We start from the raw sequence: 23,556 nt of genomic DNA, 5'->3' as shown, positions 1-23,556 counted from the left end.
ATTGACTTGACATTACAGTTCAGAACAAAAGTTGGCAAGTCCATTACAAAGCATCTCTTAATCTGTCCTGGCAGAAGTCACTCAAAACAGCCAAGTTGTCATCCTGACTCCACAAGTCCTCTGTTCACACAGTCCAACAGATTGTTTCCCATGCCAAGCTCAGCTTCCAGGATCTCAGTTCTTGTACAGTCTTTTGTTTCCAAGCATGTATAAAGTGTCTGAAGTCACAGTCTCTGACCACCATGCATGAGAGATGTGTCCCAGTCCTGCCCGTTATTCACATCAGGAAGTCCTGTATCCATGCTCAGTGCCAGCAAAAACAAAATCTCGCACCTTGGCCATAGACACAGCGCTCACCACATTTAGGACAATTATCTGTAGCAAAGGAGATGTTCTTGGGCTGCCTTATTGCCCTGAGAGTTTCCAGGAGCTGCAGACAAAGTTGGGCAAATCTTACTCTGGAGACATGAGCCAACCTATCATAGCACTCCAGAGGGGCAGGGTATTGTTCCACATTCATCTTGCTCCAGTTGACTGTGTGCTCCAAAAGGTCCTTCAGGATGGGCATGGAGAAGCAATTGTTGTAGAAGTTGATCTTGGTGAGCTGAGAGCAATGTGTGAGGGCAGGTAGGAGGGCAATGAGCTGGGAGTCCTTCACCCTACATCCCTGAAAATCCAGAGTTTCTAGAGTATCTGCCACCTTTTGGAGGAGACATTTCATAGGCATCAGATCCAAATCTGTTAGAACCACACCTCTCATTTCCAGATGTTTTAGCTGAAAGACACTCTGGCAGTGGGAGAAGGAATCCAAGTCTGACTGTGAAAGTTGGTAGTGAGTGACAGAAAGGGAGCTCAGTGGCGTCATCAGGTGCCTAGAGATGAAGGGGACCAGAGGGTTACTTCTGGCAAATGGTGATGGAGAGCATGGGGTGGGCTTTTCAATGTCTTAGAAGGGAACAGGGACCCCAAGCTGAGTGTGAGCAAATGATCAAAGATATTATCTGAGATGCTTCCTTTTGGAATCAGCTTAGTGAAGTCAAACCCACACTTGATCTGCTGGCCATAGTCTCAAGCAGAAAACCATTATACCCTATAAAACCCAGGATACCAAGGAGGAAGTTTCATGCCAGGAGAGTCCTGACAGGATCTAAGGACATGACCTGTGGCCTCAGTCAATGCTGCATTGCACCCTGACCTCTCCACAGTCACTCATGCTATCATGCAGATGCCCACACTCCCTCTTGTCTCATGCACTCAGCCCTACTGAGGGTCAAGCATTTCACTCACGGAGAAGTAGGGGGAGAGGGAAGGCTGTGCCCACAGATCTAAGCAGACAGCTCACCTTCTCACATTGCTGCTGAGTCCCTCAAGATCTAAGTACATTCAACTCTTCCTGTCCCCTTTTTGATGGATTGTTTGCCTATGATTCCAAGAAGAATTTCAAGCCCTCCTCACCATATCTGACCTACTCCTTATCTCCCTTTTGTCCTCTGCTTCAGGCATGCTCATTTAAGACTTGGAATCACTACACATTACGTACATATTCTAAGGAGCCCCTAAATGTTTGTTCCCAGTGACTGACAGACAGGCATCCTGGACCACTAATCTTTAAAATGGAAGAGGAAAATTTGCTCTGCCAGCTGACCCAGTCCTCCATCCTTGCTCACCTGAGGACCTGATTCATGTGGTCTTTGAGGAAATGGACACCACTCATGGAGAGATGCTGGAGACAATTGAATTTGGAGAAGACAGATATGAACTCCTGGATAGACTGCTCTTCTCTGTCTCCTGTCCTATTGGCAATCTTGAAGACGTTCTTGTAGAGGGGTGCCAGGAAGAGTTTGCAAAGATTTCTCATCTGCCCAAAGCAGGAAGCAATTTCGGCCAGCTTGTACAAATTCCACTGAGTGTTCAGTTCCAATTCCTCAATATGCTCTGGATGAAATATATTCAAGATCTTGCTGATAAAGTCCATGGGCATAGCCCAGATCTTCATCTTTGCACAACACAAATGTAGGGAGTCCTTTCTCTGCTGGGCCCACTTCAAGAAGGCTGCTTGTGCTTCATCAAGGCGTGGCCTGAGGCACAACTCAGCTACCACCTTCAGCTGCCTCCTCACTGCATATCTGGGAAGGACCTTCACTACTGGCTTCTCATCCAAGGGCTCTGAAGAACAGCTATCGTCCTCTGTACCAGCCCATATGTTCCAAAAGGCATGGTGCACATTCCTCAGGTCCAGAACCTGAAGTTTTCCCCTGCTGAGGGTGAACACATGTCAAGTATCAGCAGCGGCGATGACCCTCAGTAAGGGTTCACTAAGTGACTCTATAGTGAAATACCCCTCAGCCTGCCAAGCTGTATATTTTTTTAAACAACAGTGCAATGTGCACACATGCATGCTGCACAATTTTCTCTGAGCTGCATGTGTGGTCCTGACCACTTTCCTTCCTCTAAGTTACTCATTATTTCTCCCTAGTCCCATTATTAATGGTTTTAGCAATGGCAGGGATAGATAGGCACATTCTACTGTGAGGCTGCTTGGATCAAAGCCCTAATCCACTGATAACTGTCCTTAGTCCAAGCACACAATAGCTATAAGGTTCCTGAATCACTGTCTGGTGATCCCATCAGAAGCCATTCGCAATGACCCCACAATCTCTACTGTGTACCCCACATGGTCTCTTAGATAATACTTGACCTTTGCTCACCTGGGGTGAAACCCTTTAGTCAGTCGCATGTCTATTCCATCTAGCACAGCTTGCAACATTTCCAGTTTAGGCGTCTTCATCAATGCCCCCACAGGGAGACAGGGGAAAGGCCAGGCTGCCAACATTGCCTTTATGAGCTTGGTTTGTCTTCCACTGAAAGCCTCCTTGAACAGTGCTGGGAAGAGTACAGAGGGGAGATCCTCCAGAGAGGATATGGCCAAAGCCTCATCTCTCACCAGAGACTGAATTGCCAGCTTCTTGAGTGTGGCTGCGGTCTGAATACTCATCTTCTAAAGTCTCGAGTCAAAAGACTCCTGCCAAGAAGTCAGAAAGGAATACACGTTCAAGACAAACTTAATACAACTTCCTCAACATTATATCAACCACTAAGCTTCTGAGCTAATGCTCTAACAGTAACAGAGAAATCAATTTGCCTGTTCAACCTAAACTGGTAGTGGAAAGAGAGGCTCCCACAATGATAATGTGGAAGTCTTTATATCAAGCAAATATTCACATAATTGTCAGATCAAAATATTTTATGTAGGACCCTTTCTCAAAAACAAAATAAAATATCTCAAACCTATGCAAACAAAAAGTAACCGAGGAAACAAACATACCAATGTAAATCCATGAGTTATGGATCAAGATTAATTCCCAGAAAACAGAATGACTTGAGTGCATTTCTACAATATTGAATCTCACCTGTGTCTGTGAAGTAGAATATGTCCACAGAGCAAACGTGTGTGTAAAAGAGGCGATGGAAAACCTAAGGCAAGACACATGAGTAAATCACATGTGTCATTTCAGCTATATGATGTGGAAGGATATCAAAGATACCTGGCTTACAGGTCTACAGTGTAATCCAGGGTCTCACAAAAAAATAAAGACCATTACAGTGAAGGGGAAACATGAGGGAGCATTTTCATCAGATTGTCTGATTTGGAGCTTACCTGGAGGCACATGGCCAGCTCTAAGAGAGTTGGAACAACATACAGAATCCTTGTCTCAAACAGTTATATCAGGCAAAGTAATGGAATATACACACAAGCTATCATGGGATAGTATTGGTGATGAGGCTAAAATTTCATTTGCAATGAAACCCAAGATCCTCAACATGTTCCTCTTAAGGAGTCTGAATTTCTCTATATCAAACTGCATGACCCAAGGAGAAAAAAAAAATGGTTTACATACCAGTTGAGCAATGCAGATATGTTGCCAAATCCCAGCCGAATCAGGGAGATTTGCAAGATGCAAGCCTCTGACTGTGATATGTGGCTCCATGGAAGCCTTTATATACGTCTCTGCTTGCCCCTCCCTATTGTAGCCACACCCTTCAAACCCAAACCGGAATTGGATTTCCTGGTCTAATCTCCACCCTTTAAATTATAGATCAAAGTTGTAATCATTTCACTCATTGAATCAGAAGGACTTGTGATAACAAATTTCCCACTCATCGTCATTCACACACACAAACACACCCAAAAGTTTCTTGGATAAATAAAAAACATTCCATTTGTTAATACACCATACAACACCATGTGGGTACATTTATTCCTTCATTTGCATAAGTTCTATTCAGTTTTCAAGTTGTACCAGTGACCATGTCATGCTCTGAATCCAAGGTTGTTTTAGAGGTCCAATTCTAGGAATCCTTCAGCCTCAGAAACCTTCTTATGGCTAGGATTATTGTTATGAATAACTATTTCTTGTTTGATTTTATTCATGTGACCAGAGTTTGCATCAGGTAAGGGTTTAATCAGTTTTTGATGAGAGACACGACATAATTGGAAGATATTCTTTTTCACTGGATTTGGAACGGATTGCTATGTCAGAGACAGGAATATACATTGAAGCTCAAGGAATGAAGTGGATGCTCGGTCAATAAATTTCAGCATCAACCACTCTAGAGGTGGTGCCGGAGCATAGCTTGACCCCATTACTATACTAGCCAGGGTTCTGCATGTACTCAGATGGTCGGGAGCTACCCCACATACAGGAATTCTCCCTACAACTCTCTTTGCAGCAGACAAGATGGGGCATGCAGCAAGGATGCTGGGACATCCCTGAGAGAGGATGCTCAGTTCATGGTCATGTTCATCGAAATTGTAAGTCGTAGTATTGTGTGATCTCTACAAAGCCTGCTTCCTAAATGGACGAAAGCAAACAGAAAAAGGAGGGTGTGAGGGAGATGGTGCCCTTGGCTCCCAAGGAAGCAGAGAATAAGGCAACTAGGATCAGCCAAAAAGCCTTCCTCAAGGAGATGTAATCTAGAGTGGGACGTGGGCTGAAGGGTTGCTTTAGAAAGTGTGAGCACCTATCAATCTTCTATTCCTAGCATCTATGTGGTGGCTAGAAATGATCTGTGATTACAGTTCCAGGCAATCTGAAACCCCATTCTGACCTGCTAGGGCAACAAGCCTGTGAGGGTTATCCATTCCTATTTGTACACAAGCACCACTACCCATAAAATCAATCATCTTAAAACAGCAGCTCTATCTTGGGTTTTGTGGCACACACCTTTGATCCATCCCCTCAGGAGTCCAAGGTTGACTGGGTCAGTGAGTTCAAGGCTACCCTCATCTAAATAAATAATTCAAAAACCAGTAAAGCCTATGGAGTGAGGATCTGTCTTATTATTAAACCAGAGCTGAGCAGGGTAGCACAGACCTAAATCTCAAGAGAGGCAGGGGCACCTTTGATGTTGAGGCCAAACTGGACCACAGAGTAGCTTATGGGACATCTAGGGCTCTTAAACAATGAAACCCTGCCCCCAAACAACAAAACAAAGAAACACATAAACAAAGTGTAGTTTACAAGATGGCACAGGTACAATCCTTAAAACTAGCATTAGGGAGGTAGTAGCAGGTGAAGGACTAAGGTCAAGGTCAGCATGTTGTTCAGACTGAGTTCAGGAAGAAGGAGACATGTTAAACAGACCATCCCTTTCAATAACCAACCAAATAACCCAACAACCAAACAACCCAAAACCAGACAAGCAATCAAGCAAAGCAAAAATTACCCAAAACACAATTCTAAAAGAAAATCCTCCAGAGAGCTTAAGGTCCAGTGAGATGGCCCAAAGAGCAATAGCACTTGCCGCCCAAGTAAGTGCTGAGTTCAGTAATGGGGCCCTCGGGTGGAAGGAGAGAAACCACTGCTGTTTTGAGTCCTCCCCCATCTACACGCATGCTCTGCTGATGGTACACCAATACGCAAATGAAGCAAGACAGTTCTCAAGTACAGAACAGCATGAGAGCTGATCCAGGAAGGTGGTGAAAGCTTCAGGAGACTGAAGAAGGATGGCTCCAAACTGACTCTAACCTAGCCGACATAATGTGATTCTGTCTCACCCAACCAAATACCAATAATTGTAGCTCAGTGGTAAATAGGCAGCTCAGTCTCTTGTCCTAGTTTTCATGAATGAAACCCAGTGAAGGTTCTTATCCCGTTGGTCAAGAGAAAACAGGTTTCTCCAAAGAGCTAAGGATGTCTCTTGGGAAAAGCAAGGAGAAATCCATACTGGAAAGAAAGAATTTCAGTGTAAATTGGTTCCAAGGTAAAAGAGACTTTGAGCTGGATGGCACTGATGCACAGGGAATTATGGAGCCTAGGGGCTACCACCGAGCTTGATAAGTTACTCAGCACTATAGTTCTTAATGGAAGAGTTAAAAGTACCTCTGGTCAAAGATAAAGATAATGACTCATTTTTACTGCGCCTGATAAATTTCCAGCCTTAGACACAATGTAGGCTTTTGCCAAAACACCCAAGGGTGGGTAAGGGGCTTTGTTCAGGTCCAGGCTTTGTACTCAGTGGGAAGGAATAGATTCCAGATCCTATTATATTCCTGCAAGCTTATTTGGAGAGATTTTCTGTGATTGACCAGTGTCCCTCTGCGGAGCATGTCCTGGGTGTCCTTGAAGAAGTTCGTGCAAAGGGTGGGGCACAGTAGTTTCTTATGTTTGGTCTGCATGGTTTCTCCAAAGTGCTAGGAGCCCGGTCCTGGTGACTTTGGCCTTCTGTTGCATGATTGTTAGAGTAGGAGGTTGGGGAGCCTGGCAGGTTTTCTTGTTTTGGTTTGTTTCTTGTTTGTTTGTTTATGTGACTTATGTAAACTTAGCTATTTATATATGTAGCATGATGTCTGACTGAAACAACATTGTTTGAATAATTTACATATGTTAATTATCAGGTATAAGTATATACTAACAGTAGCCACAAAGCTTCACAATCCTCATTACTGTACTGTATATCAAAATTAGCATATTTAATGATTTTTAGTGTAAATATGAGGCTTAAGAAAACATGTTGCTACCATCTTTCAGATAGAATGTGTTTCTATTTAGTTTGCAGTAGGCAACATTTAACTGTGAAACATATCTAGCTCCCTATCTATCATTTCTTTGGGTTTTCATTAATTCATTTGTGTATTCGCTTTACCACCTGATCACATCCTGAAGTTGCTTTCTTTCCATACCTACCCTGTGACCCTTTCCCCCTCATTTCCTGCTCCCATTCTCCCCAGAGAAGAAGAGGCACACATGCCCTACCCCCAGCAGTTTCCACAATGCCCTGGCACACCAATTTACATCAGCTCTAAATACATCCGTGCCCACTGGGGCCAGACAAGGAAGCCCAGCTAGGGGAAAAGTTTCCCATGGAAGGCCATGAAGTTGAATGAGAGAAACCCTGCTGTCTGGTTTTTATGAGACATGCAATAAGCCCAAGATTCGCATCTGCTTCATATGTCCAGGGAGCCTAGGTCTAGACCTTGCATGCTCTTTGATGGTGGGTGGTTCAGTCTCTGATAAACCCCAATGAGTCCAGGAAACTTGGTTCTCTTGATCTCCTTGTGGTAAATTGACACCATCTGACTCACTCAATCCTCCTTTTGACTTTTCCCCAACTCTCTCTGAATTCTGCCTAATGTTTTGCTGTGCATATCCTTCTGGTGCCAGCAGATGCTGGATGAAGATTCTTGTATGACAGTTATGCTAGGATTCTGTTCTTAAGCACAACCAAGTATCATCAAGAGTGTCAGACTTTGGCTTTCTGACATGGGTTAATCCTCATGTTTCTCCAGTCTATAGTTGGCTATTCTTTCAAACTCAGCTCCAGGTTTATACCTGCACATATTGTAGGCAGGGAAAATTTTAGATGGAAGGTTTTGTTGGTGGGTTGGTGTTACCTTCCTCCCACTGGAAATCCTGCCTGACTACAGGAAGTGGCCACTTTCAGTCTCCCTATCCCCAGCTCCTGAGTTTCCAGCCAAGGTCACTCCCATATACTCCCAGGAGCCTGCCCCATCCTGTGTGTCTGTCTTGTACCTGAGATGCCCCCAAATGGATTGTATTTCTCTCTCCCAGCACAGTGGAGGCGGCTCCTCCCAACACACTTGATTTCCATACCTCTCTTTGTGTCCCATAGCAGCACCCATACAGTTCCCTCTGATCAACCACTAGTAATATACATTCTATTTACCTTACCTAGTGAGATTCAATCATCTTACCTAGGGCCCTAATCTTACTTAGTTTCTTTGAGTGTTTGGATTGTAGCATGCTTTTCCTGTAGTCTATGGGTAATATCCATGTATTAGTGAGTACATAGCATGCACATTCTTCTGGGTCACAATGACCTCACTAAGAATGGATATTTTTTGAGTTCTATCTATTTGCCTGAAAACTGCATTATAATCCTTATTTTTAATATATGATTAGTATTCCATGACAGAAATGTACATGATTTTCCTTATCCACTCTTCAGTGAGAGACAGGTGGTGTGCTAACAGTTTCTGGTTATTATGAATAAAGGTGCTATGAGTGAAGTTGAGCAAGTGTCCTTGTGCTATGGCAGAACAAGTTTTGAGTTTATGGCCAGGAATTGTATAACTGGGCCTTGAAGTAGAATTATTTGTGATAATCACCCAGCTTGATTTCCAAATATGGTGTGCAAATTTACACACTCACCAGAAATGCAAGATTGTCTCCCTTGCTCCAAATCCTCACGTCCATGTGCGGTCATTTCCATTTTTATCCTAGTCATGCTCATGTGTATAGGAAGGAATGTCAGACTCCTTACAATTTGCATTTTCGTAGGAATGTTGGATATTTCCTTAAGTATATCCTGGCAATAAGAGCTTTCCTGTTGAAAATTCTTTGTTGAATTCTGTACTCCATTTTTATTTTAAATGGAGTATTGGGTTTTTGATGTCTAATTTCTTGAGGTATTTACATTGTTTGATATCAACCCTCTGTCGAATGTACAGCTGGTGAAGATATTTTTGCCATTATTTAGGGTACTGTTTTGACCTACTGATGCTGTATTTGCCTTACTGAGGATTTCTACTTTCTTGAGGTCACACTTGAAAAGTATTGGTCTTAATGCCTGATCTATGGATGTTCTGTTCAGGAAGTGTCACCTTTTACAATGAGTTCAAGAGCCCTGACATTATGAATGATATTCTCTAAATAGAATCCTAGAATAACTATCTTTTGAGACGTTTCACCCAGCCACCGACAAAAACAGATGCAGAGACCCACAGACAAATATTAGACAAAGTTCATGGAATCTTGTGGAAGACTAGAGGGAATATTGAAGGAGTCAGAGAGTTCACGGACACCAGAAGAAAACCTACAGGATCAACCAACCTAGTCTCATAAGGGCTCAAGGAGATGGAACCACTGGAGCCCAACACTAGCTAGGCTGCTGCTCAACAACTAAGCTCAATTAATACACCTGAAACTTCACATATTCTCTTCACAGTGTGTTGCAGGGGAAAATCATTGGAGTCACACACAACTCAAGCAACCTCAGTTTAATAAATTAGTTCATTTTGTGAAATATTTGTGAAATGGAGGGCTTTTTAAGACTTTTTCATTTTGGTGTATATGCATATGTATTGTGCATAATGTGTAAAAGCCAGGATCCACAGATATCTGAAGAGATGGACCTACCACCTGAAGCTTGAGTTCCAGCTGGAGGCATCTGATGATAAAAGTGCTGAAACCAAACTTTGGCCCTCTTTTCTAGCAAAATGTACTATTAAAACAGGAGTCACCTCCTTTAATACGTGGGGTTTGGCTTCTTTGATTGGTTGTCTGTCTGTAGAGCATGAAAGGAGTTTGCTGTGGGCAAGCATGGAGCAAGTTCAAAGGTTCAAAGCAACAAGGCCTGTGAAGTTCATTAGCAGGCAGGGAGAGGAGGGATGGGAAGGAATAAAAAAGAAGTGTGAGAGACATGTAGGTTGTTCTTATGAATTCTTCTTTAGCACATGCTAACCTAGAGATCCATATGTGAATCACCTTAGCTTATAACATTATCCATGTACCCAGGATTTTGAATCATTACATGTCTGGCATCCATGTGTTCATTTTGACTCTCTCCAGAGGGTATTTGTTGCAGAATGATTAAAGGTAGATACTTTATGCTAGTTACACACCAGGAATGACATCTAAAAAAAGAACCCTGGTTCTGTTTATTGACTTGACATTACAGTTCAGAACAAAAGTTGGCAAGTCCATTACAAAGCATCTCTTAATCTGTCCTGGCAGAAGTCACTCAAAACAGCCAAGTTGTCATCCTGACTCCACAAGTCCTCTGTTCACACAGTCCAACAGATTGTTTCCCATGCCAAGCTCAGCTTCCAGGATCTCAGTTCTTGTACAGTCTTTTGTTTCCAAGCATGTATAAAGTGTCTGAAGTCACAGTCTCTGACCACCATGCATGAGAGATGTGTCCCAGTCCTGCCCGTTATTCACATCAGGAAGTCCTGTATCCATGCTCAGTGCCAGCAAAAACAAAATCTCGCACCTTGGCCATAGACACAGCGCTCACCACATTTAGGACAATTATCTGTAGCAAAGGAGATGTTCTTGGGCTGCCTTATTGCCCTGAGAGTTTCCAGGAGCTGCAGACAAAGTTGGGCAAATCTTACTCTGGAGACATGAGCCAACCTATCATAGCACTCCAGAGGGGCAGGGTATTGTTCCACATTCATCTTGCTCCAGTTGACTGTGTGCTCCAAAAGGTCCTTCAGGATGGGCATGGAGAAGCAATTGTTGTAGAAGTTGATCTTGGTGAGCTGAGAGCAATGTGTGAGGGCAGGTAGGAGGGCAATGAGCTGGGAGTCCTTCACCCTACATCCCTGAAAATCCAGAGTTTCTAGAGTATCTGCCACCTTTTGGAGGAGACATTTCATAGGCATCAGATCCAAATCTGTTAGAACCACACCTCTCATTTCCAGATGTTTTAGCTGAAAGACACTCTGGCAGTGGGAGAAGGAATCCAAGTCTGACTGTGAAAGTTGGTAGTGAGTGACAGAAAGGGAGCTCAGTGGCGTCATCAGGTGCCTAGAGATGAAGGGGACCAGAGGGTTACTTCTGGCAAATGGTGATGGAGAGCATGGGGTGGGCTTTTCAATGTCTTAGAAGGGAACAGGGACCCCAAGCTGAGTGTGAGCAAATGATCAAAGATATTATCTGAGATGCTTCCTTTTGGAATCAGCTTAGTGAAGTCAAACCCACACTTGATCTGCTGGCCATAGTCTCAAGCAGAAAACCATTATACCCTATAAAACCCAGGATACCAAGGAGGAAGTTTCATGCCAGGAGAGTCCTGACAGGATCTAAGGACATGACCTGTGGCCTCAGTCAATGCTGCATTGCACCCTGACCTCTCCACAGTCACTCATGCTATCATGCAGATGCCCACACTCCCTCTTGTCTCATGCACTCAGCCCTACTGAGGGTCAAGCATTTCACTCACGGAGAAGTAGGGGGAGAGGGAAGGCTGTGCCCACAGATCTAAGCAGACAGCTCACCTTCTCACATTGCTGCTGAGTCCCTCAAGATCTAAGTACATTCAACTCTTCCTGTCCCCTTTTTGATGGATTGTTTGCCTATGATTCCAAGAAGAATTTCAAGCCCTCCTCACCATATCTGACCTACTCCTTATCTCCCTTTTGTCCTCTGCTTCAGGCATGCTCATTTAAGACTTGGAATCACTACACATTATGTACATATTCTAAGGAGCCCCTAAATGTTTGTTCCCAGTGACTGACAGACAGGCATCCTGGACCACTAATCTTTAAAATGGAAGAGGAAAATTTGCTCTGCCAGCTGACCCAGTCCTCCATCCTTGCTCACCTGAGGACCTGATTCATGTGGTCTTTGAGGAAATGGACACCACTCATGGAGAGATGCTGGAGACAATTGAATTTGGAGAAGACAGATATGAACTCCTGGATAGACTGCTCTTCTCTGTCTCCTGTCCTATTGGCAATCTTGAAGACGTTCTTGTAGAGGGGTGCCAGGAAGAGTTTGCAAAGATTTCTCATCTGCCCAAAGCAGGAAGCAATTTCGGCCAGCTTGTACAAATTCCACTGAGTGTTCAGTTCCAATTCCTCAATATGCTCTGGATGAAATATATTCAAGATCTTGCTGATAAAGTCCATGGGCATAGCCCAGATCTTCATCTTTGCACAACACAAATGTAGGGAGTCCTTTCTCTGCTGGGCCCACTTCAAGAAGGCTGCTTGTGCTTCATCAAGGCGTGGCCTGAGGCACAACTCAGCTACCACCTTCAGCTGCCTCCTCACTGCATATCTGGGAAGGACCTTCACTACTGGCTTCTCATCCAAGGGCTCTGAAGAACAGCTATCGTCCTCTGTACCAGCCCATATGTTCCAAAAGGCATGGTGCACATTCCTCAGGTCCAGAACCTGAAGTTTTCCCCTGCTGAGGGTGAACACATGTCAAGTATCAGCAGCCGCGATGACCCTCAGTAAGGGTTCACTAAGTGAATCTATAGTGAAATACCCCTCAGCCTGCCAAGCTGTATATTTTTTTAAACAACAGTGCAATGTGCACACATGCATGCTGCACAATTTTCTCTGAGCTGCATGTGTGGTCCTGACCACTTTCCTTCCTCTAAGTTACTCATTATTTCTCCCTAGTCCCATTATTAATGGTTTTAGCAATGGCAGGGATAGATAGGCACATTCTACTGTGAGGCTGCTTGGATCAAAGCCCTAATCCACTGATAACTGTCCTTAGTCCAAGCACACAATAGCTATAAGGTTCCTGAATCACTGTCTGGTGATCCCATCAGAAGCCATTCGCAATGACCCCACAATCTCTACTGTGTACCCCACATGGTCTCTTAGATAATACTTGACCTTTGCTCACCTGGGGTGAAACCCTTTAGTCAGTCGCATGTCTATTCCATCTAGCACAGCTTGCAACATTTCCAGTTTAGGCGTCTTCATCAATGCCCCCACAGGGAGACAGGGGAAAGGCCAGGCTGCCAACATTGCCTTTATGAGCTTGGTTTGTCTGCCACTGAAAGCCTCCTTGAACAGTGCTGGGAAGAGTACAGAGGGGAGATCCTCCAGAGAGGATATGGCCAAAGCCTCATCTCTCACCAGAGACTGAATTGCCAGCTTCTTGAGTGTGGCTGCGGTCTGAATACTCATCTTCTAAAGTCTCGAGTCAAAAGACTCCTGCCAAGAAGTCAGAAAGGAATACACGTTCAAGACAAACTTAATACAACTTCCTCAACATTATATCAACCACTAAGCTTCTGAGCTAATGCTCTAACAGTAACAGAGAAATCAATTTGCCTGTTCAACCTAAACTGGTAGTGGAAAGAGAGGCTCCCACAATGATAATGTGGAAGTCTTTATATCAAGCAAATATTCACATAATTGTCAGATCAAAATATTTTATGTAGGACCCTTTCTCAAAAACAAAATAAAATATCTCAAACCTATGCAAACAAAAAGTAACCGAGGAAACAAACATACCAATGTAAATCCATGAGTTATGGATCAAGATTAATTCCCAGAAAACAGAATGACTTGAGTGCATTTCTACAATATTGAATCTCACCTGTGTCTGTGAAGTAGAATATGTCCACAGAGCAAACGTGTGTGTAAAAGAGGCGATGGAAAACCTAAGGCAAGACACATGAGTAAATCACATGTGTCATTTCAGCTATATGATGTGGAAGGATATCAAAGATACCTGGCTTACAGGTCTACAGTGTAATCCAGGGTCTCACAAAAAAATAAAGACCATTACAGTGAAGGGGAAACATGAGGGAGCATTTTAATCAGATTGTCTGATTTGGAGCTTACCTGGAGGCACATGGCCAGCTCTAAGAGAGTTGGAACAACATACAGAATCCTTGTCTCAAACAGTTATATCAGGCAAAGTAATGGAATATACACACAAGCTATCATGGGATAGTATTGGTGATGAGGCTAAAATTTCATTTGCAATGAAACCCAAGATCCTCAACATGTTCCTCTTAAGGAGTCTGAATTTCTCTATATCAAACTGCATGACCCAAGGAGAAAAAAAAAATGGTTTACATACCAGTTGAGCAATGCAGATATGTTGCCAAATCCCAGCCGAATCAGGGAGATTTGCAAGATGCAAGCCTCTGACTGTGATATGTGGCTCCATGGAAGCCTTTATATACGTCTCTGCTTGCCCCTCCCTATTGTAGCCACACCCTTCAAACCCAAACCGGAATTGGATTTCCTGGTCTAATCTCCACCCTTTAAATTATAGATCAAAGTTGTAATCATTTCACTCATTGAATCAGAAGGACTTGTGATAACAAATTTCCCACTCATCGTCATTCACACACACAAACACACCCAAAAGTTTCTTGGATAAATAAAAAACATTCCATTTGTTAATACACCATACAACACCATGTGGGTACATTTATTCCTTCATTTGCATAAGTTCTATTCAGTTTTCAAGTTGTACCAGTGACCATGTCATGCTCTGAATCCAAGGTTGTTTTAGAGGTCCAATTCTAGGAATCCTTCAGCCTCAGAAACCTTCTTATGGCTAGGATTATTGTTATGAATAACTATTTCTTGTTTGATTTTATTCATGTGACCAGAGTTTGCATCAGGTAAGGGTTTAATCAGTTTTTGATGAGAGACACGACATAATTGGAAGATATTCTTTTTCACTGGATTTGGAACGGATTGCTATGTCAGAGACAGGAATATACATTGAAGCTCAAGGAATGAAGTGGATGCTCGGTCAATAAATTTCAGCATCAACCACTCTAGAGGTGGTGCCGGAGCATAGCTTGACCCCATTACTATACTAGCCAGGGTTCTGCATGTACTCAGATGGTCGGGAGCTACCCCACATACAGGAATTCTCCCTACAACTCTCTTTGCAGCAGACAAGATGGGGCATGCAGCAAGGATGCTGGGACATCCCTGAGAGAGGATGCTCAGTTCATGGTCATGTTCATCGAAATTGTAAGTCGTAGTATTGTGTGATCTCTACAAAGCCTGCTTCCTAAATGGACGAAAGCAAACAGAAAAAGGAGGGTGTGAGGGAGATGGTGCCCTTGGCTCCCAAGGAAGCAGAGAATAAGGCAACTAGGATCAGCCAAAAAGCCTTCCTCAAGGAGATGTAATCTAGAGTGGGACGTGGGCTGAAGGGTTGCTTTAGAAAGTGTGAGCACCTATCAATCTTCTATTCCTAGCATCTATGTGGTGGCTAGAAATGATCTGTGATTACAGTTCCAGGCAATCTGAAACCCCATTCTGACCTGCTAGGGCAACAAGCCTGTGAGGGTTATCCATTCCTATTTGTACACAAGCACCACTACCCATAAAATCAATCATCTTAAAACAGCAGCTCTATCTTGGGTTTTGTGGCACACACCTTTGATCCATCCCCTCAGGAGTCCAAGGTTGACTGGGTCAGTGAGTTCAAGGCTACCCTCATCTAAATAAATAATTCAAAAACCAGTAAAGCCTATGGAGTTTGGATCTGTCTTATTATTAAACCAGAGCTGAGCAGGGTAGCACAGACCTAAATCTCAAGAGAGGCAGGGGCACCTTTGATGTTGAGGCCAAACTGGACCACAGAGTAGCTTATGGGACATCTAGGGCTCTTAAACAATGAAACCCTGCCCCCAAACAACAAAACAAAGAAACACATAAACAAAGTGTAGTTTACAAGATGGCACAGGTACAATCCTTAAAACTAGCATTAGGGAGGTAGTAGCAGGTGAAGGACTAAGGTCAAGGTCAGCATGTTGTTCAGACTGAGTTCAGGAAGAAGGAGACATGTTAAACAGACCATCCCTTTCAATAACCAACCAAATAACCCAACAACCAAACAACCCAAAACCAGACAAGCAATCAAGCAAAGCAAAAATTACCCAAAACACAATTCAAAAAGAAAATCCTCCAGAGAGCTTAAGGTCCAGTGAGATGGCCCAAAGAGCAATAGCACTTGCCGCCCAAGTAAGTGCTGAGTTCAGTAATGGGGCCCTCGGGTGGAAGGAGAGAAACCACTGCTGTTTTGAGACCTCCCCCATCTACACACATGCTCTGCTGCTGGTACACCAATACGCAAATGAAGCAAGACAGTTCTCAAGTACAGAACAGCATGAGAGCTGATCCAGGAAGGTGGTGAAAGCTTCAGGAGACTGAAGAAGGATGGCTCCAAACTGACTCTAACCTAGCCGACATAATGTGATTCTGTCTCACCCAACCAAATACCAATAATTGTAGCTCAGTGGTAAATAGGCAGCTCAGTCTCTTGTCCTAGTTTTCATGAATGAAACCCAGTGAAGGTTCTTATCCCGTTGGTCAAGAGAAAACAGGTTTCTCCAAAGAGCTAAGGATGTCTCTTGGGAAAAGCAAGGAGAAATCCATACTGGAAAGAAAGAATTTCAGTGTAAATTGGTTCCAAGGTAATAGAGACTTTGAGCTGGATGGCACTGATGCACAGGGAATTATGGAGCCTAGGGGCTACCACCGAGCTTGATAAGTTACTCAGCACTATAGTTCTTAATGGAAGAGTTAAAAGTACCTCTGGTCAAAGATAAAGATAATGACTCATTTTTACTGCGCCTGATAAATTTCCAGCCTTAGACACAATGTAGGCTTTTGCCAAAACACCCAAGGGTGGGTAAGGGGCTTTGTACAGGTCCAGGCTTTGTACTCAGTGGGAAGGAATAGATTCCAGATCCTATTATATTCCTGCAAGCTTATTTGGAGAGATTTTCTGTGATTGACCAGTGTCCCTCTGCGGAGCATGTCCTGGGTGTCCTTGAAGAAGTTCGTGCAAAGGGTGGGGCACAGTAGTTTCTTATGTTTGGTCTGCATGGTTTCTCCAAAGTGCTAGGAGCCCGGTCCTGGTGACTTTGGCCTTCTGTTGCATGATTGTCAGAGTAGGAGGTTGGGGAGCCTGGCAGGTTTTCTTGTTTTGGTTTGTTTCTTGTTTGTTTGTTTATGTGACTTATGTAAACTTAGCTATTTATATATGTAGCATGATGTCTGACTGAAACAACATTGTTTGAATAATTTACATATGTTAATTATCAGGTATAAGTATATACTAACAGTAGCCACAAAGCTTCACAATCCTCATTACTTTACTGTATATCAAAATTAGCATATTTAATGATTTTTAGTGTAAATATGAGGCTTAAGAAAACATGTTGCTACCATCTTTCAGATAGAATGTGTTTCTATTTAGTTTGCAGTAGGCAACATTTAACTGTGAAACATATCTAGCTCCCTATCTATCATTTCTTTGGGTTTTCATTAATTCATTTGTGTATTCGCTTTACCACCTGATCACATCCTGAAGTTGCTTTCTTTCCATACCTACCCTGTGACCCTTTCCCCCTCATTTCCTGCTCCCATTCTCCCCAGAGAAGAAGAGGCACACATGCCCTACCCCCAGCAGTTTCCACAATGCCCTGGCACACCAATTTACATCAGCTCTAAATACATCCGTGCCCACTGGGGCCAGACAAGGAAGCCCAGCTAGGGGAAAAGTTTCCCATGGAAGGCCATGAAGTTGAATAAGAGAAACCCTGCTGTCTGGTTTTTATGAGACATGCAATAAGCCCAAGATTCGCATCTGCTCCATATGTCCAGGGAGCCTAGGTCTAGACCTTGCATGCTCTTTGATGGTGGGTGGTTCAGTCTCTGATAAACCCCAATGAGTCCAGGAAACTTGGTTCTCTTGATCTCCTTGTGGTAAATTGACACCATCTGACTCCCTCAATCCTCCTTTTGACTTTTCCCCAACTCTCTCTGAATTCTGCCTAATGTTTTGCTGTGCATATCCTTCTGGTGCCACCAGATGCTGGATGAAGATTCTTGTATGACAGTTATGCTAGGATTCTGTTCTTAAGCACAACCAAGTATCATCAAGAGTGTCAGACTTTGGCTTTCTGACATGGGTTAATCCTCATGTTTCTCCAGTCTATAGTTGGCTATTCTTTCAAACTCAGCTCCAGGTTTATACCTGCACATATTGTAGGCAGGGAAAATTTTAGATGGAAGGTTTTGTTGGTGGGTTGGTGTTACCTTCCCCCCACTGGAAATCCTGCCTGACTACAGGAAGTGGCCACTTTCAGTCTCCCTATCCCCAGCTCCTGAGTTTCCAGCCAAGGTCACTCCCATATACTCCCAGGAGCCTGCCCCATCCTGTGTGTCTGTCTTGTACCTGAGATGCCCCCAAATGGATTGTATTTCTCTCTCCCAGCACAGTGGAGGCGGCTCCTCCCAACACACTTGATTTCCATACCTCTCTTTGTGTCCCATACCAGCACCCATACAGTTCCCTCTGATCAACCACTAGTAATATACATTCTATTTACCTTACCTAGTGAGATTCAATCATCTTACCTAGGGCCCTAATCTTACTTAGTTTCTTTGAGTGTTTGGATTGTAGCATGCTTTTCCTGTAGTCTATGGATAATATCCATGTATTAGTGAGTACATAGCATGCACATTCTTCTGGGTCACAATGACCTCACTAAGAATGGATATTTTTTGAGTTCTATCTATTTGCCTGAAAACTGCATTATAATCCTTATTTTTAATATATGATTAGTATTCCATGACAGAAATGTACATGATTTTCCTTATCCACTCTTCAGTGAGAGACAGGTGGTGTGCTAACAGTTTCTGGTTATTATGAATAAAGGTGCTATGAGTGAAGTTGAGCAAGTGTCCTTGTGCTATGGCAGAACAAGTTTTGAGTTTATGGCCAGGAATTGTATAACTGGGCCTTGAAGTAGAATTATTTGTGATAATCACCCAGCTTGATTTCCAAATATGGTGTGCAAATTTACACACTCACCAGAAATGCAAGATTGTCTCCCTTGCTCCAAATCCTCACGTCCATGTGCGGTCATTTCCATTTTTATCCTAGTCATGCTCATGTGTATAGGAAGGAATGTCAGACTCCTTACAATTTGCATTTTCGTAGGAATGTTGGATATTTCCTTAAGTATATCCTGGCAATAAGAGCTTTCCTGTTGTAAATTCTTTGTTGAATTCTGTACTCCATTTTTATTTTAAATGGAGTATTGGGTTTTTGATGTCTAATTTCTTGAGGTATTTACATTGTTTGATATCAACCCTCTGTCGAATGTACAGCTGGTGAAGATATTTTTGCCATTATTTAGGGTACTGTTTTGACCTACTGATGCTGTATTTGCCTTACTGAGGATTTCTACTTTCTTGAGGTCACAATTGAAAAGTATTGGTCTTAATGCCTGATCTATGGGTGTTCTGTTCAGGAAGTGTCACCTTTTACAATGAGTTCAAGAGCCCTGACATTATGAATGATATTCTCTAAATAGAATCCTAGAATAACTATCTTTTGAGACGTTTCACCCAGCCACCGACAAAAACAGATGCAGAGACCCACAGACAAATATTAGACAAAGTTCATGGAATCTTGTGGAAGACTAGAGGGAATATTGAAGGAGTCAGAGAGTTCACATACACCAGAAGAAAACCTACAGGATCAACCAACCTAGTCTCATAAGGGCTCAAGGAGATTGAACCACTGGAGCCCAACACTAGCTAGGCTGCTGCTCAACAACTAAGCTCAATTAATACACCTGAAACTTCACATATTCTCTTCACAGTGTGTTGCAGGGGAAAATCATTGGAGACACACACAACTCAAGCAACCTCAGTTTAATAAATTAGTTCATTTTGTGAAATATTTGTGAAATGGAGGGCTTTTTAAGACTTTTTCATTTTGGTGTATATGCATATGTATTGTGCATAATGTGTAAAAGCCAGGATCCACAGATATCTGAAGAGATGGACCTACCACCTGAAGCTTGAGTTCCAGCTGGAGGCATCTGATGATAAAAGTGCTGAAACCAAACTTTGGCCCTCTTTTCTAGCAAAATGTACTATTAAAACAGGAGTCACCTCCTTTAATACGTGGGGTTTGGCTTCTTTGATTGGTTGTCTGTCTGTAGAGCATGAAAGGAGTTTGCTGTGGGCAAGCATGGAGCAAGTTCAAAGGTTCAAAGCAACAAGGCCTGTGAAGTTCATTAGCAGGCAGGGAGAGGAGGGATGGGAAGGAATAAAAAAGAAGTGTGAGAGACATGTAGGTTGTTCTTATGAATTCTTCTTTAGCACATGCTAACCTAGAGATCCATATGTGAATCACCTTAGCTTATAACATTATCCATGTACCCAGGATTTTGAATCATTACATGTCTGGCATCCATGTGTTCATTTTGACTCTCTCCAGAGGGTATTTGTTGCAGAATGATTAAAGGTAGATACTTTATGCTAGTTACACACCAGGAATGACATCTAAAAAAAGAACCCTGGTTCTGTTTATTGACTTGACATTACAGTTCAGAACAAAAGTTGGCAAGTCCATTAAAGCATCTCTTAATCTGTCCTGGCAGAAGTCACTCAAAACAGCCAAGTTGTCATCCTGACTCCACAAGTCCTCTGTTCACACAGTCCAAAAGATTGTTTCCCATGCCAAGCTCAGCTTCCAGGATCTCAGTTCTTGTACAGTCTTTTGTTTCCAAGCATGTATAAAGTGTCTGAAGTCACAGTCTCTGACCACCATGCATGAGAGATGTGTCCCAGTCCTGCCCGTTATTCACATCAGGAAGTCCTGTATCCATGCTCAGTGCCAGCAAAAACAAAATCTCGCACCTTGGCCATAGACACAGCGCTCACCACATTTAGGACAATTATCTGTAGCAAAGGAGATGTTCTTGGGCTACCTTATTGCCCTGAGAGTTTCCAGGAGCTGCAGACAAAGTTGGGCAAATCTTACTCTGGAGACATGAGCCAACCTATCATAGCACTCCAGAGGGGCAGGGTATTGTTCCACATTCATCTTGCTCCAGTTGACTGTGTGCTCCAAAAGGTCCTTCAGGATGGGCATGGAGAAGCAATTGTTGTAGAAGTTGATCTTGGTGAGCTGAGAGCAATGTGTGAGGGCAGGTAGGAGGGCAATGAGCTGGGAGTCCTTCACCCTACATCCCTGAAAATCCAGAGTTTCTAGAGTATCTGCCACCTTTTGGAGGAGATATTTCATAGGCATCAGATCCAAATCTGTTAGAACCACACCTCTCATTTCCAGATGTTTTAGCTGAAAGACACTCTGGCAGTGGGAGAAGGAATCCAAGTCTGACTGTGAAAGTTGGTAGTGAGTGACAGAAAGGGAGCTCAGTGGTGTCATCAGGTGCCTAGAGATGAAGGGGACCAGAGGCTTACTTCTGGCAAATGGTGATGGAGAGCATGGGGTGGGCATTTCAATGTCTTAGAAGGGAACAGGGACCCCAAGCTGAGTGTGGGCAAATGATCAAAGATATTATCTGAGATGCTTCCTTTTGGAATCAGCTTAGTGAAGTCAAACCCACACTTGATCTGCTGGCCATAGTCTCAAGCAGAAAACCCTTATACCCTATAAAACCCAGGATACCAAGGAGGAAGTTTCATGCCAGGAGAGTCCTGACAGGATCTAAGGACATGACCTGTGGCCTCAGTCAATGCTGCATTGCACCCTGACCTCTCCACAGTCACTCATGCTATCATGCAGATGCCCACACTCCCTCTTGTCTCATGCACTCAGCCCTACTGAGGGTCAAGCATTTCACTCACGGAGAAGTAGGGGGAGAGGGAAGGCTGTGCCCACAGATCTAAGCAGACAGCTCACCTTCTCACATTGCTGCTGAGTCCCTCAAGATCTAAGTACATTCAACTCTTCCTGTCCCCTTTTTGATGGATTGTTTGCCTATGATTCCAAGAAGAATTTCAAGCCCTCCTCACCATATCTGACCTACTCCTTATCTCCCTTTTGTCCTCTGCTTCAGGCATGCTCATTTAAGACTTGGAATCACTACACATTACGTACATATTCTAAGGAGCCCCTAAATGTTTGTTCCCAGTGACTGACAGACAGGCATCCTGGACCACTAATCTTTAAAATGGAAGAGGAAAATTTGCTCTGCCAGCTGACCCAGTCCTCCATCCTTGCTCACCTGAGGACCTGATTCATGTGGTCTTTGAGGAAATGGACACCACTCATGGAGAGATGCTGGAGACAATTGAATTTGGAGAAGACAGATATGAACTCCTGGATACACTGCTCTTCTCTGTCTCCTGTCCTATTGGCAATCTTGAAGACGTTCTTGTAAAGGGGTGCCAGGAAGAGTTTGCAAAGATTTCTCATCTGCCCAAAGCAGGAAGCAAATTCGGCCAGCTTGTACAAATTCCACTGAGTGTTCAGTTCCAATTCCTCAATATGCTCTGGATGAAATATATTCAAGATCTTGCTGATAAAGTCCATGGGCATAGCCCAGATCTTCATCTTTGCACAACACAAATGTAGGGAGTCCTTTCTCTGCTGGGCCCACTTCAAGAAGGCTGCTTGTGCTTCATCAAGGCGTGGCCTGAGGCACAACTCAGCTACCACCTTCAGCTGCCTCCTCACTGCATATCTGGGAAGGACCTTTACTACTTGCTTCTCATCCAAGGGCTCTGAAGAACAGCTACCGTCCTCTGTACCAGCCCATATGTTCCAAAAGGCATGGTGCACATTCCTCAGGTCCAGAACCTGAAGTTTTCCCCTGCTGAGGGTGAACATATGTCAAGTATCAGCAGCCTCGATGACCCTCAGTAAGGGTTCACAAAGTGACTCTATAGTGAAATACCCCTCAGCCTGCCAAGCTGTATATTTTTTAAACAACAGTGCAATGTGCACACATGCATGCTGCACAATTTTCTCTGAGCTGCATGTGTGGCCCTGACCACTTTCCTTCCTCTAAGTTACTCATTATTTCTCCCTAGTCCCATTATTAATGGTTTTAGGAATGGCAGGGATAGATAGGCACATTCTACTGTGAGGCTGCTTGGATCAAAGCCCTAATCCACTGATAACTGTCCTTAGTCCAAGCATACAATAGCTATAAGGTTCCTGAATCACTGTCTGGTGATCCCATCAGAAGCCATTCGCAATGACCCCACAATCTCTACTGTGTACCCCACATGGTCTCTTATATAATACTTGACCTTTGCTCACCTGGGTTGAAACCCTTTAGTCAGTCGCATGTCTATTCCATCTAGCACAGCTTGCAACATTTCCAGTTTAGGCATCTTCATCAATGCCCCCACAGGGAGACAGGTGAAAGGCCAGGCTGACAACATTGACTTTATGAGCTTGGGTTGTCTGCCACTGAAAGCCTCCTTGAACAGTGCTGGGAAGAGTACAGAGGGGAGATCCTCCAGAGAGGATATGGCCAAAGCCTCATCTCTCACCAGAGACTGAATTGCCAGCTTCTTGAGTGTGGCTGCGGTCTGAATACTCATCTTCTAAAGTCTCGAGTCAAAAGACTCCTGCCAAGAAGTCAGAAAGGAATACACGTTCAAGACAACCTTAATACAACTTCCTCAACATTATATCAACCACTAAGCTTCTGACCTAATGCTCTAACAGTAACAGAGAAATCAATTTGCCTGTTCAACCTAAACTGGTAGTGGAAAGAGAGGCTCCCACAATGATAATGTGG

General features: G+C 43.5%; 3 protein-coding genes across 5 annotated transcripts; all 3 read right to left on the bottom strand.

The window, feature by feature from the left end:
• Positions 1-304: 304 nt before the first annotated feature.
• LOC127696286 (PRAME family member 8-like) lies at positions 305-2,995 on the bottom strand. Its single transcript, XM_052198856.1, has 3 exons — positions 2,709-2,995; positions 1,668-2,258; positions 305-872 (listed from the first exon to the last, which is right to left on the bottom strand). Exons 1-3 carry the CDS (start codon positions 2,993-2,995, stop codon positions 305-307), a joined length of 1,446 nt encoding a protein of 481 aa, XP_052054816.1.
• A 7,491-nt stretch (positions 2,996-10,486) lies between these two features.
• Positions 10,487-13,177, bottom strand: LOC127696285 (PRAME family member 8-like). The gene is made up of 3 exons (XM_052198855.1): positions 12,891-13,177; positions 11,850-12,440; positions 10,487-11,054 (listed from the first exon to the last, which is right to left on the bottom strand). The coding sequence occupies exons 1-3, from the start codon at positions 13,175-13,177 to the stop codon at positions 10,487-10,489; spliced, it is 1,446 nt and encodes a 481-aa protein (XP_052054815.1).
• Positions 13,178-20,762: 7,585 nt separating this feature from the next.
• On the bottom strand, positions 20,763-23,356 carry LOC127696476 (PRAME family member 8-like). Of its 3 annotated transcripts, none has more exons than XM_052199250.1 (3): positions 23,070-23,356; positions 22,030-22,620; positions 20,763-21,234 (listed from the first exon to the last, which is right to left on the bottom strand). In XM_052199250.1, exons 1-3 carry the CDS (start codon positions 23,354-23,356, stop codon positions 20,763-20,765), a joined length of 1,350 nt encoding a protein of 449 aa, XP_052055210.1. The 3 variants fall into 3 exon arrangements, with proteins under 3 accessions (XP_052055210.1, XP_052055211.1, XP_052055212.1); XM_052199251.1 differs by having other exon boundaries at positions 22,030-22,617; XM_052199252.1 differs by lacking the exon at positions 22,030-22,620.
• Positions 23,357-23,556: the final 200 nt, after the last annotated feature.

The sequence above is a fragment of the Apodemus sylvaticus genome, chromosome 11 (genome assembly GCF_947179515.1).
Source record: "Apodemus sylvaticus chromosome 11, mApoSyl1.1, whole genome shotgun sequence".
NCBI lineage: Eukaryota > Metazoa > Chordata > Mammalia > Rodentia > Muridae > Apodemus > Apodemus sylvaticus.
This window is presented reverse-complemented; position numbering and strand designations above follow the sequence as displayed.